General features: G+C 59.5%; 4 protein-coding genes across 4 annotated transcripts; 2 read left to right on the forward strand and 2 right to left on the reverse strand.

The window, feature by feature from the left end:
* Positions 1 to 1256: 1256 nt before the first annotated feature.
* On the forward strand, positions 1257 to 3047 carry INS49_003474 (uncharacterized protein; the record flags this gene model as incomplete). Its single annotated transcript, XM_043164268.1, has 3 exons — positions 1257 to 1502; positions 1584 to 1898; positions 2028 to 3047. 3 exons carry the CDS (start codon positions 1257 to 1259, stop codon positions 3045 to 3047), a joined length of 1581 nt encoding a protein of 526 aa, XP_043019033.1.
* Positions 3048 to 3193: 146 nt separating this feature from the next.
* INS49_003475 (uncharacterized protein) lies at positions 3194 to 6184 on the reverse strand (the record flags this gene model as incomplete). The annotated part of the gene is made up of 2 exons (XM_043164269.1): positions 3194 to 3238; positions 3317 to 6184. The coding sequence occupies 2 exons, from the start codon at positions 6182 to 6184 to the stop codon at positions 3194 to 3196; spliced, it is 2913 nt and encodes a 970-aa protein (XP_043019034.1).
* A 791-nt stretch (positions 6185 to 6975) lies between these two features.
* INS49_003476 (uncharacterized protein) lies at positions 6976 to 10229 on the reverse strand (the record flags this gene model as incomplete). The annotated part of the gene is made up of 6 exons (XM_043164270.1): positions 6976 to 7116; positions 7200 to 8002; positions 8058 to 8483; positions 8536 to 9600; positions 9878 to 9891; positions 10024 to 10229. The coding sequence occupies 6 exons, from the start codon at positions 10227 to 10229 to the stop codon at positions 6976 to 6978; spliced, it is 2655 nt and encodes an 884-aa protein (XP_043019035.1).
* A 2565-nt stretch (positions 10230 to 12794) lies between these two features.
* On the forward strand, positions 12795 to 13675 carry INS49_003477 (uncharacterized protein; the record flags this gene model as incomplete). Its single annotated transcript, XM_043164271.1, has 3 exons — positions 12795 to 13244; positions 13325 to 13440; positions 13504 to 13675. 3 exons carry the CDS (start codon positions 12795 to 12797, stop codon positions 13673 to 13675), a joined length of 738 nt encoding a protein of 245 aa, XP_043019036.1.
* Positions 13676 to 14192: the final 517 nt, after the last annotated feature.

The raw sequence follows: 14192 nt of genomic DNA on the forward strand, positions 1-14192 counted from the left end.
GCGATAGAGACCGCGTGGATTTTGCAAGTGCATTGAGTGCCGAAGAGGCGACGAGATGAAAGTGGCCCAGGCCCCTATCCCTTTACAGCGAGCTTTCAGTGTGCCATGGCCCTCTTTATTAGTAGTGGTGACTTGGAAACAAGGGTGAACACCGTTGGTGAGAGATGCCATACGTGGGTGATGCGACTCGAGTGGGATGCGATGTCTGCACCGTTGCGTTTGGCTGAACCGGCCGAGTGGTATTTGGGTTCGAAATGGCTTCCAGAACTCTAGAATAGGGCTGAAGCAGAAGCAAGATGACGAGCATTGCCGCCTCTCTTGACTCGCTTCCTCGCGCTGACACGTCATATCGCACCCCATCGTTGCCTCAGATAATAGTCTGAGCCGGAATGTTTGCCCGGCCTCAGCGTGTACCACCTCCATCCGTCTTTGTTACCCCTCGTCCTATCGGCAGATGTCTCGTACGCCCGGAGGAGCCTTGTCGGCTGCGACGGCCTGGAGTGGAGGTCAGATGCACACGCACATATAAATAGGCCCACCAACATCCCATCGGATTGAGCTTGAGGCCACATGGGATGGGTTAGGAACATTTCTTCGGACAGCACAGGTTCTCGGACAGCCCAGGCAGCACAGACGGCGAAGTCTTGCTGCTACGCTGTCTTTGGACAGCCAGGCCTGACTTGATACTCGGCCTAGTGCTTCATGGGAACAACGAAGCAAAGAGAAAAGTGTGCTTGCCTTGCTCGCTGCTGAGGCAGAATCAGATGAAGAGGCGGGAAGATCGACTCGTCCAGGCCGAAGGCTCGCACTCGCCGAGATGGGACAAGCAAACAAGGACACACCGCTCTATCCACGTACCGCACATAGAATTATTGGAAGTACTTACCTCTCTTTGAGCCAGGGCGAAGAGGTCGGCAGGCCTGGCGGAAACAATGGAGGTTGGGGATGGGCGCTTTCCGCTCCACACAATCAACACGCCCGGCTAGATGGTGACGGGTTTGTCAACTGCAGGACTTTTCTCGATGTGTCCACGTCAGATGGCTGAGCGGCTTGGTTCCATGCATCGATGAGTCGAATATCACGCCGGGCTTGCTCCAGCGTCTTCCACTGCGGACGCGGCGAGGCATACGCGCTCCAAGTCGAGCACACGTCCGCGAGTCCCTTGACGATCAAGCCATACAGCGCATGGAAGCCTAAGCTGGCAGATATTACGACAGTACCCTTGATTGCCCACAACGTCATCGAAAAATCGTCGCATGGAACTCTCATCACCAAACACGTGCAGCGCTGTGGTCTTCAGTCCACCCGGACGGCGCAGGCACCGCCATCACTACCACTCGGACTCTGACACAGACTCTGCGTACTCTGCCTCTTCGTCCTCCTCCGACAGCGACGACAGCACCTACTACCGCATCCCCCACCCCCACCGTGCAAGGAGGCGGTGGCGCTGGCCGCGAGGCGTGATTACATACCCGGGGTACTCACCCTGGGCTCCGGGGGGAGTAGGAGGAGTAGTAGGAGGATTAGTAGGGGGCCTCGTACCAGGACCGGGGCTCGTCAGCGCGGCGACAGTGCTCCCGCAGCTGCAGACACAGGTCCAGCAGCAGCAGCACCCGCGCCGGTATGGCTACCGCCGGTTCCACTACCAGGGCGGCGAGCGGGTGCGAAGGGGGTGTGGCAACGGCCACGGGCATGGGCATCACCATCATCAACGCCACCGCCGCGCCCGGTCGCCGCGGCGGTGCATACTCCCGCGGTTCGGACGGTGGCTGATCGGGGACCCGCCCGAGCGGCAGCGGTGGCGGCGGTGCGATGATGGCGCTGACTGCTGTGACGACGGCTGCGGCGTGGGGACGACGCCGACGGTGCACCACGAGGATGAGTACTGGGGTCCCGGGGTGCGTTACAACTGGCCGTCTCTGCTCAATCCCCCTTGCTGTTTCCAATTGTTACTCACTGTCCCTCTCTCCTTCCGTTCCGTTCTCGCTTGTCAAGCCCATGCTGACGGATGAACAAACCCACCACAGCGCACCGGCAACGTCCCTAGCTGGGCCTACGGCCCGGACGGCTCGCGCAACTCTCCCTGGCGCTACGGCGGGCCCAATGGTAATACCACCAGCGGCCCGGACGCCCTCGACCCGGGCGGGACCATCGAGGAGGTCGAGGAGGGCGGCACGGCCCCGGTCCAGGCGGCCCAGACTCTACCCACCGCAGCCGTGCTGCCCGTAGCCGCCACCGATCCTTATGACGTGCAGCAGCCGCACACGCACTACCACCTGAACGATGACAATGGCAGGAGTAGGAGGCACGGGCACAGCCGCAGCCACGGCCGCCACCGCCGGCGGCGCGACGATGATAATGATGGTGACGGCATCCTGAGGCTCGTTGATCGGGAGAGGCGGCGCGACTCCGAGCGGCAGATGGCCGACGCCGACGCGAGCCACCGGCGCGAGGCGATGATGATGGGGCTCGTGGAGAGGGACCGGGACCGGGACCGGGACAGGGACCGCGGGGGCGGTGGCAGCGCGGGGCTAGACGCTCGGGACGTCCTGGCGGTACTGCTGGACGGGGAGGTCGAGAGGCGGCGGCGTGAGAGGGGGCGGGAGGACATTGCTGGTGAGTCTGGTGGTGGTGATGGGTGGAAGGGCGCGCTCGACGCGCTGAGCCGGCGGGTGGACGAGATGGTGCTCCAAGGCCGGGACGGGTACTCGACGGGGGAAGAGAGGGGTAGGGGGTCGAGGGAGGAGACGAGGAGGAAGAGGGCGCCGAGGGTCAAGTTCACCAAGGAGCGCAACGGTTCCGGCTCGGCTGGCAACAGCAACGGCGCCGGCGGCGTGTCTCGGACGTCCAAGGGGAAGAAGGGTGTGGCTGCGGGCGGGAAGGTTGTCTTTGGTCGCAGGAGAGGTGGGAAGAATGGAGGTGACGGGGATACTGATAGTGACACCGAAGAGACAAGCGGGCCTCCATCAGCGGGCGGCGGCACGAGTGTGAGAGCAAGGGGAAGGTCTCTGCGGAGGGCAGGGTCACCTTCGACGTCCGTAGACTGAGGATAATATGCGCGTGGGGATCATAGACGTTCCATGTAATCTTAAAAAAAAAAAAAAACATTGCTTGTTCATTCATGGTATGCTAAAAATTTGTTAAACAGCCTGTGAAATCTCTACAGTGCGCCAGCCGCCTCTATAATCTAAACTCATTGCGTCGGCTTCCAACGCATGTTGATCTGCTTTCTCCGGACCTGTGTGTACTCGTGTCAGCAAAAATATCTCGCAACGTTGCACGAGCTAAGGTGGGTTGGGTTGGTAAGAAAACTCACAATCGGACCCAGCACCACGACGCCACCCGTCAGCGCCACCACCGTGCCGAGCAGGGAGACCTTGTTGAACCCCCTGCCGAGGATGTCAAAGACGAAGCTGGGAGCGACGCGCGTGCCGAAGACGTCGACGCCGTACGCGAGCACGAGGCTGGTGCTCTCCACGACGGCGGGGGCGGCGACGATGCGGCGGACGCCGAGGACGTCGCGCTCGTGCGTGACGACGAATTTCGGGTCGACCTCGATGGCCGGGTGGTACTTCATGAGGCCCTCCTCGGCCTCGACGGGCGTCGGGTCGCGGCCCACGACGCGCCGGGGCTCCAGGACGTGGCGGGGGATGCCGTAGATGCCGTGCGTCTCGGGCAGGTAGGCCAGCAGCTGGCGGGTGGCGATGCCCTGCCTCGTCTCCGTGACGGTCAGCGCCTCGAGAGGGGCGGCGACGATGAAGGTCTGCGAGACGACGGACGGCACCGCGGGGCCGGTGGGGTTATCGATGGGCTTGAGCGACGAGAAGTTGGCCGACTCTCCCAGTGGGCCCCTGTCGTTTGCGCGGTCGGACTCGTAGAGGTCGGACACGACCAGCTGGTAGCCCTTCAAGCTCTGCGCGACGTTGTCGCGAAGCTCGTACTGGCCGAAAAAGGAGCAGACGAACCAGTTCTCAGAAATAGCGCAGTCCGCGGGCTTGCCAGTGTCAACCCCTTCTTGAGTTGCAGAATAGAGGATCTGGCCGGAAACAGTGTCCAGCAGATATGTCGTGAGAGTCGAAGCAGCGTCATCAACAGTGGCGACGACTGCCGTGTTGGGATTCAGATACTTGTATTTGACTGTTCGGTCTCCGAGGACGCGACCAATCGACGCGACAGGGTCGTGTGGTGACCGGGTCGCAATATCGACAATGCGCTGCGAGCCTGGGGCCGAAAAGGTCCATACAGTCTCTTCGTGAGCTTGCGTGCCATCGACGACGAACTTCAAGCCCTTGAGCTCATTACTGGCAGCATGGACAACGACGGTTTGCTTGGGCGCCAAGGCGGCTGGGATCTCACCAACCTTGCCATCAGCGCCAACAGACAGCAGGAACTTGCCGGAAGGAGTGTCAACCTTCACGGTGCTAAGTACAGCTGGTCGGGACCCAGGTTCTGTGGTCTCGGTGATTTTGCCAGTGTCCGTCTTGGCAATGACATAATCACCTGTTGAGCCGCGGACGGTGACCAGGCCCTTGGTGTCATCAACATCAATACCCTTGACGTCCCAAGTCTCTCCAGGTGCGAGGTTGAAGGCCCTATGTGTCCAGATCATCTTCCCATGGTCCCCAGCGTTGAGACCATAGAGCCTGCCCCTCCTTGTGGCAAGGACGATGATCTTGTTGAAGCCAAAGGTGTCCCGAGACAGGGTGTTCTTCTTCGAAGCCTCGGTGCCGATGATACTGCCAAGTAGCCGCTCAGGGATCGAGGAAAGGTAACCCGGCAGGTACTGCAGATCGTCGAAATGCCTGGTCACGCGATGGATATAAGCAGACAAGGGGTTATCATGGGCCTCTGCCTCGAGAGTCTTGACCAGGTCCTCTGACTCGGGGATCTCAGCCCAGGCAGCGGCGACGCCAGCACTCAGGCCCTCGGGGCGAGACCAGCCCAGGTTGCCGTTCTGCAGCAGCACCCAGTCGTCCGCATCGGTCACAACCGCCGACCGGACGGCAAACTCGTCGCCCGGCTTCTTGATGACCTCGGAGACGGCGTGCACCGCGCCCGCCTTGTAGTTGCCGGTCTTGACGTCCCAGCGGGCCAGGACGCCGTGCGAGCCCGACGACACCAGCGTCATCTCGTTCTCGGTGATGCGGGTGAAGTAGACGTTGGCGCCGTCGGAGCTGGTGGAGACGGCGCCCGGGCCGGCGAGGTGGGGCAGCTCGTGCGCGCGCTTGATGGCGTTGCTCTTGAGGTCGACGTGGTAGACCTCGGCCTTGGTGCCGACCTTTGTGCGGCTGAGGACGAGGAAGTGCGGCTGCGACTGCGCCAGGTGGGGCGCGTGGATCTCCACGGACGTGGTGTCGGCGACGAGCGGGAACTCCTGGGTGTTGCGGGTGCCCAGGACGTTGACGCGCAGCTTGGTCAGCGAGTCGTCGGCCCAGGCGACGATGGGCGCGGCGGAGTTGGCGCCGACGAACATGACGTCCCCCTCGCCGTTGACGTCGCCCTTGGTGCCGATGCTGATCTCGTCCAGCCGCTTGCCCGTCAGGGTGTCGAGGATGGCGACCTTGAGGCTGTACGACAGGAGGTTCCCGTGCAGGCTGATGACGAAGACCTTCTCGACGTTGGTACTGACCTGCAGGGGCAGGTCCTTGCTCGTCTCCTTGAACTCCCAGACCACGCTGCCGTCGGCGCTGTTCAGCCTCCTCAGGGTCGTGGACCCGTCCTCGTTGTAAAGCGCCAGGACGTCCTTGCGGCCCTTCTCGGTCACCTCCATGACCTCGAGGTCCTTGACCTCCCCGGCAAACTCCCTCCACCAGACATTCCGCCCGCTGACGGCCTCCCAGGCGTGCACCGCGCTGCCGTATGCGCCGGCGACCCAGCTCTCCCCGTCGCCGGCCCTGAGGTGCCCGCCGCCGTGCGTCGCGTTGCCGCCGACGAGCTGCCTCCACACCACGCCGCCGCTGCTGGGGTTCACGGCGCCGAGGACGCCGACGTCGCTGAGGGTGTACAGCAGGCTGGCCTTGTCTTCGGGCCGCGGCCGGTGGAAGAATGTGGTCTCGCGCTGTGGCAGGCCGAGAAGCTCGTAGTGGAAGTCCACGTCGCCGACCTCATCCCTGAACACGGCCCGGACGGCGGCGGGGAGGGCGAGGAGGGCGGTGATGGTCGTGAGGGATGATGGGAGGAGCATCTTGCCGGTTTGCGCGGACCGGCGCCTGGTTTGTGGATGTGCGAGGGAATCAGTGGCTCTTTGTGTTTACTCCATGTGGGACGGTCGTCTAATTGGCGATGGCAATGCCGTGTGAGTCGCAATCGGATAGGACGATTGCCTTGGGTAGGACAGGATCGAGAGCGAGGTCGCCAGATAATAGTGGGAGCTCGACAATGTGGGTGGCACTGGACTGGCACAGGAGCTTTGACGTTGCAGCTGCAGAGCTTCCTCCACACGACCAAGAAGGTGACCGGGGTGGTGGGCGTGCACGGACCAGGCACCGCGTCTCCAAGTCGCCGCCTGTCTGATTGCCAGTTCCGCTCACCCGTATCGTCTGTTCACACAGTATGATGCATTCATAAGCTGCAAGCCCACCATTCCAAACACATACGACCACAGGTAGTGGAAAATATGGGATCCCGTCCGCTCTCCCCTAATCAAGCCACTAACCGCCGGAGTAGTAGTTGGGTCGGTGACGACCAGCGAATGCCCGGTGTTGTATGTTTCTTTTTGGTGGACATTTACCTTTTTCCTCCTCATTTTCTCTTTCCTTCCTCTTGCCCTGGTCTCACTCGTAATAATGCACGGTTAAAAGGCGGATAGTGAGAATGACATCCTGTGCCTGGTATCATATTCCCAACCCATGTGGCCCCTCCCCGATATAGAATATTTATATACGTTCTTCCAGCATATTCCCATCCATCTACACCATAGGTACCATGTGCTCTTGGACGTACACACAAGATCGTGGGATCCAGTAGGTGAATGTATCAGAGCGCCAGCCCTTTGGCTCCTTTCGTCCAGCGATACAAAGAAAGAGCCCTGCGCCTGGCCTTGTGCTCCTCCCACTCCGTGGGGCTCGACCCACGTACGCTGTACAGCGTCGACCGTAGCACCTTGCGAAAGTTTTTCTGCCCCTGTGTCAGCCTACCTTGTACCAAACAAAATAGACTGGATCCAGCGGGACGACAAGATTTGACGGGGAGGTGCTCACCTGGAATTCCGTGCTCAGCGTGACCACGCACACCTCGTGCGCCCTGATGATCGTCTCGCAAGCCTGCTCCACGCTCTGGTTCGGCCCCACCCGCGGCATGCGGTCCGCGAACAGCAGCAGGATGAAGCTCCCGTGGAGCAGGTAGATGCCGAACAGGTACGGCATGAACGTCAGCTCCGGGTCGAACTTGAGGATCTGGCTCACGGCCTGGGACGCCGCGATGGCGTGCGACGCGCAGTTGTTGAACCGCGCGCTCGTGATCCAGTCGTCGTCGTCGTCCAGCATGGATATCGCGTCCCACTTGCCGTGGAGGAGCACGTGGAGCACGTGCAGGATGTGCGTCGAGTAGGCCGTCACCAGCTGCAGCCGCGAGCGGTCCTTGGCCCGGGTGGCTGCTGCCGTCGGCTGAGGCACGGTCGTCGGTGGGGGCCCCTGGGATGGGGGCGGGAGGTTGGAGTAGCCCGAGATGAGGTCCTTGATGCTGGGCCCGGCCCCCGGCGTGGGCATTGGCGCGGCGTACTCGACAATCTCGATCTCCTGCCGCAGCTTGTCGATGCTGGCTTCGCAATTCGCGAGGAGGTCGCCGATGATGGCCACGGCGTGTGTGTCGTCGACTATGCCTAGGCGAGGGTGGAACCTCCGATGGTGTACTTCGATTATGTCGCCGAGGATGCTCATTAGTGGCAGGAAATATTCGAAGAAGCCTGTCCCGGTGATGATGGATGAAGCACCAATTACCCTCGGCGGAATGTCCTTGGGTGCTATGGTGTCCAGGTTCTCCCAGATGTTCTCTGGCAGAGGAGCTACCGCTCATTAGATCACGTGCCGGATCCTTGTTACTCGGGGGAGTTAACTCACCATAGACCTCACAGTAGGAGTCCGGGATGTCGAGAACGCGGTTGAATGACAACGCCAAATGCCGGTCGAGGCAGTAAATCAACCAGAAGACCCTCCTTCGTTCCTCTCTAGCTTCCATACCGGGCAAGGAGAATGCTTCCTGTTCGCGTTTACAAGAGCACAGAGGGTTCGCGCATGGAGACACAGTGGCCGAACAACGCTCATCCTCCCTGTTCAGTTCCAGCGAGAGGGTCAGCCGGACCGCCTTGCTCCACCACTTGAAGCAGTCGCTTTTGAAATCGCCCCCGGAGACCGCGATGGACAAGAGGATGAACGTTAGCACATCGTCGATGACCCCGGCGGGCTCGTTCTTGGCGGTCAGCAGGGGCTGGGTTGACGAGTACTCATAGCCCGTCTGTGGCTGATCGCTCTCGCCCCGCAAGCCGCCTGATCATTGTCAGCTCGCACACTTCAGCCTGGTCCGCACAGGGCTACCTACCATGTATCCTTCGCCACCGGTCCGGATCTCTGTCCGATATCAGAGCGGTTGCTAGGTCATACAATGCGTTGCATATTTTAGCTCGGGATCCCGGCACGTGAAGCAGCACTATGTCGGCCGTCTGAGCAGCACACCAGAGCATCGTCGCCAACAGGGCCGGGGTAGTCTGTCGTGGGTGCGTGGGGTGTAGTAGTGAGTTCTTGCGGAATATACGAGTCAGGATATATGGCGAGGCACAGCGGAACAGAGAGCTACCAGGCTCTGTGAGGTAGACATCGAGGAGGTCACAAGCCACCGATGCCGGGATAATGTCCCTCAGATACGGAAGAATAGGGTCCAGGCACCTGTAGCGACAGTCGGCCGAGGGCGCCTTGTACAGCGAGTTGTGCTGCTTCTGAACCTCCGGGATGGACCCCTCACGGCCGTTGGACGTGCTGACAGATTCCCGACCATGGGGGAGAGGTGGCAGGCAGTTACTGAAGGACTGCCTGCTGCGGTTGCTGGGCGCACGCTGGGGAGGTGAGCCAGCATTTGCCGGGGAGGGATAGCCCACACTGGCATTGGACACCAGGGGCTCTGGGTCGCTGGTGCGCCCAGCATGTGCAGACATCTGGGGCGGGCTCTCATGGGTCTTCTTGAGGACTGGCGATTCGGCGCTGGGCTCTAGGAGGGAGGACAGCTGTATCTGGGTGTGGGTGTTGCTGTAGGCGGGCGACGACAGGTAGGAGGGGGACTGCACGGGGGCAGGGGACGGCTGGATGACAATGTGTGAGATGGAGGCGCGGCCATCGTCGTAGGAGGGACGTTGCGGGTGAGCAGAGGACAGGCTGATGCTGTCCCTATAACGCTCGTTAGACTGGGGAAAGTGCAGCGGTGGCAGGCTTGTATCCGGCGATGCCACCGGAGGCGAAGGCGATATTGCGCCCAAGGATTGGCGCTTGACCTTGGCGCTGGGGGTGGTCGAGCCGGTTGAATCCGAGCGAGCCGCATGGTTTCCCAAGGAGGTGGTAGGAGCACGGCCACGCTTCTTGATCTCGCGGTTGTAGCGGCAGGTATAGCCGTAGTCTGCAACGCCGGGCGCAAACACAAAGCTTCATCAACACGCTGACCACGAGCAGCCCGGGACGGGACGGTGGGGAGGGCAGGGCACGGAACGGGAAAGGCTGACGAAGGGTCAACCCCAGGGAACAGCCACGGCCAAGCGCTGGCAGGGCAGACGGCTTTGCCGGAGGAGTGCAGGAGGAGCAAGGATCGGGACGAGAGACTGAGTCAAGAGCCAGTCGAGAACAGGACAAGAGAAAGCAGCGGATGCTGTGACAGGACAGAGCAGATATTAACATACCTTCGCAGCGGCGACTGGAGATATCGGAAAGCATACAGGGTCAGCCGGGTGAGGTCCAGTCGCGGCATAGCAGGCAGAGCCATGGGACGCGCGCTGGATTGCCCATGGGGTAGAGCGTGGCCGTGGGCGAGACTGTCTGTACTCACCAGGGGTTTTCACCATCGCACCGGGTCCTCGACGAAGAGCACTTGTCACAGGCCCGTCGTGTTCTCTTCCTGGGACGGGCGTGCTCCCTCGACTCGTCTCCGTCAGCGGCCGCGGCGGAGAAGTCTCTGAAGGACCTCTTGTCGGCATCGGCATCGGCCTCTCCCTCGACCTCCATGCGGCCGGGGCTCGTTTCTGTCTCCATCATGTCGACGTCGGTGTGAGAATGGCCAAGTGGACGCTCGCGTGTGAGTGAGCGAGTGAGTGTGTATGTATGTATGTATGTATGCACGTATGTATATGTGTGCGTGTATGCCCACTAGGATTCGCAGCGGTCCAACCACGAACAAGCTCGCGCCAGATCCATCAACGACCGGGGAGCGGGCAGAGACGTCGCAGTGCAAGAGATGAGCCGCAGAGCTCAGTAGTCGGCAGCGGCGTCCGTGTCAGCCATGCCGCGTCGCTCTGATGAAAGGTTATGGATGGAGCAGTCGGGTTAGGTTAGGTTGATGAAGAGAATTCGGATCAAAGAGAGAGGGAGAGATGCCGGTGTGGTGCACGACGTCGTCGGGTAATGTCAAGGTCAAGGTCGAGGTCGATCTCCTTTCCATCTCTCTCTCTCACACACACACCCACCCGCGCGCACTACTCAGGCTAACTCCAGCTTCTGGGCCTCAACGGGCTTGGAGCATGGGGCCTGGGGCTTGGGCTGGGCTGGAGTGCGGGGGACAAGGGCGGAGGGCCGGTCGGATACGAGTCAGTCAGCGAGTGGTGGTTGTTTTCTGGGGTTCGGCTTTGAGTTGGGCCCCCCAAACCAGCCGATGAACGACAGGCACAGGCAAGGCACAATCACAGGCCTATGGCACTGGCGAATTTGATCGAGAAGGTCGGGTAGAATACTGGATTGCGCCCCTCGTCCATGGTCTTGCAGGGGGCCCTCGTGTGCTCATGCAGGTCGACGCCCATCGGCACTAACTCTCGTTTCGGCACTGCCCTCGCAACTTTATTATCCTGAGCGGATTAATATCCGATATTTACACATTTCCACATGGCTGTGTGTGATTCCGTAGCCCCGGAGGTCCATTTGTGTTGCATCGTGTAATTCTTGGTCGGAGATCACCCATTCGTTGCCAAGTTGACTGACATATTCCCATACCCAAAGCTCTCAAGGAGCAAGATGGGGCGTGGATATCTCAGCACGGTCAGGAGTCCCCAGCGCCATATAACACGACGCCTAAGAAAAGATTGCCAAGCCCAACTTGTCTTTGAGCAGGGCTGAAAATGAACGCAGATAACACATGGTATTTATAGGTTTGGTTCCACTGAATCGTCCACAACCATGCCTGTTCTCAGGAAGTCCCATCAACTGACACAAGCAATACTGCGGGAGAACCCCCCCCCCCCCCAACTCCAGGATTCAGACCACCATCCTTATTTCAGCCAAATTGCACTAGTTCCTCCAGTGTCTCTGAACTGCCCAGGTAGAAGCAGATACTTTGATATCGTCCAGGATACGTTGCTACGATATCTTGCTTCCCAGCCCAAGCCGAGATAAGAGGAAGCTTGAGCGCTGAGCCGCTGCCCTCAATCCCCGCATACAGGAAAGCTTGTACGGTGCCCCAGCTAGAGAACAAAGGCATCTTTTGCATGGTGATTAGCATCCCCATAGGCACGAGACTAGTCTTCACCCATGTAGCCGTGCTGTGGAAGACGGCATTGGCCTTGGCATGACCCAAGCAACTGCTTCCACATGCATTCCGGCCACGACTGAGCTTGCCAGTCTGAACCGCCGAGAAGCAAATCATGCACGTCTTGTTTTCCCGCATTTTATCCAGAAAAGCAATAGCACGTTTCTGAACAAGCAAATGCCATTTCGCTTCCACCGCAGAAGGTGATACCACCATGCACTCGCAGGTGAAGAGAAAACTCCAGTCCGTCCACCTGGACACACTGATGACAATTTATTCTTCTCTCTTCTCACCCCGCTCCACCATCTCGCTACTTTTTTTTTTGGCTTACTTCTGCCCGATCCGTCACACGTCAGCTGCAACCTACTGCGCCCATACAACCGCATATCCTGGAAGCTCTACGTTGGAACCCAGGTGTCCAGAGATTCCACATGAGCGGCCGACCAATGTTGGCCTATTAGTGTGTTGTGCTCTCCGCGTCTGGTGAAATTCCACACGTCGCACAGCTTACGTGATCGAGGCACAGGTTCTGCACCACCACCAGGGATCACTGCTGCCACTGCCCTGGTTCTCCGTTGTAACACATCCTGAGAAGGCTCCCAAAGATACCGCACAGGACAAAATTGTGCATTTAGTAGACTATGCAATGAACTTTCGTAACGGCGGGGACGCCGTTGACAAAGAATCCCGGACTTTGCGGACCATGTAAGCAGAAAGCGGGAGCTAGGCCACCGCCGAGAAAGCGTCCGCAGGAAGCGGCACTGCCTTGCGGACTAGAACAAACACCCAAGGTGCATATGTGTGTTGGAACCTATGTTCAGCAGGATTCTGCGCAGATAAGGTCACCTCGACTTGGCTAGGATTCCGTCGAGCCCAACAGTCCACCAACGTTTTCGACCTCGAGAGACGCGAACATGACCATCTTGATTTCTCAGCACGCGGAAGTCCTTCAGTTTGGTATTCCCACACTCTTATGAAAAGACTGGAATCATGAGTCCTGCACAAGTGTGATGAGTTTCGATGGGACATATCGCGAAGCAGAACCGCGGTCTTCAAGCCCCACAAAGCGAACTCCACACCTCACCATGGCCCCCTCAATAGTCTTGATCAGCGGTGCGAACAGAGGGCTGGGAAAGGGCCTTGTCGAGCGCTACCTCGCCAGGGACGGCCACACCGTCATCGCCGCCGTCCGCGACCCAGACCACCCAACCTCAAAGGCCCTCGCAGACCTGCCGGCGGGCCAGCACAGCCGGCTGCTCGTCGTCAAGATCGACTCGACGGCCGAGGCCGACGCGCTCAAGGCGGTCGAGGAGCTCTCCGCGCGGGGGATCGACCGCCTGGACCTCGTCATCGCCAACGCCGGCGTCGCCAGGGCATTTCCGACGGTGTCGGAGCTCAAGGTCGCGGACCTGCAGGCCCACATCACGCCGAATGTCTTTGGTGTGGTCTGGCTGTACCAGGCCGCGCTCCCGCTGCTGCGGAGGTCCGCGCAGCCTAAATGGGTCACCATGGGCTCGTCGGCGGGCCAGTTGCAGGTAAGGCTGCCTGATACCGGTCTGGTGTGGACAGGGTGTGAAATGTTGAACGCGAGAGACTAATGGAGCTTTGGCTGTAGGATCAGGCTCCCTTCCCCAATGCTGCGTACGCACCATCCAAGGCCGCCGTCCACTGGCTCACGAAGAGGATCAATGGAGAGGAGGAATCCCTGACTGCCTTTGTCCTCCACCCTGGGTGAGCATATGTTGGAACGTTCTGTCGTGATGATATTTAGATACTGATTCTCGATTTATCTAGTTTCGTCCAGACAGAGATGGGTAACGCAAGTGCTCGCCTGCTGGGTCTCGAGAAGGCGTTCATTGAAGTCGACGAGTCCTGCGATGGGATTGTGCAGGTCATCGATGCTGCTACAAAGGACTCGCATGGTGGGAAGTTGTGGGACAATGACGGCAAGCAGCTAACGTGGTGAGCTGTGCACTTCTACACCAACGTCCTGTTGCTGGAACATCTTGGGTTGGCACATACATAGTGATAACCCGGATTGAAGAGGATAGGTAGTATTAGAGCGGCTCACTGCAGCACGTAATGTATGAGCAAACCTTGGAGTGGAGGCGTCACAAGTCCGAAATCAAGGTCAAGCGACACTCTTGTCCGCTAGATTTGGAATCCACTCCGGCAACGTCAGCCCCCTCCACTTGGCACGCCATATACGCCATCTCTGTTGAGTTTGAGGCTAGGGAGACCGTTTGCTCCTTCGGTTGGCTTGAGTAGTATCGTGTGTCAGATGTTTCTGCTGACATGCAGGGTGGAAGAAGGTTATGGGACCACCTTTCGGAGCTAATAGTCATTGGTACAGGTGGAGCAATTCAGGAACAACTAAGCATGCATCGCCACATGCAAACCGCCGATAACATCTTGCCCTTAACTCCTTCCCTTAATTCCTCGTCTTCTTAACTTAACTCCTATCCCCTACTGAGCGCTTTCTG

This window comes from Diaporthe citri (genome assembly GCF_014595645.1).
Source record: "Diaporthe citri strain NFHF-8-4 chromosome Unknown scaffold_10, whole genome shotgun sequence".
In the NCBI taxonomy this organism is placed as follows: domain Eukaryota; kingdom Fungi; phylum Ascomycota; class Sordariomycetes; order Diaporthales; family Diaporthaceae; genus Diaporthe; species Diaporthe citri.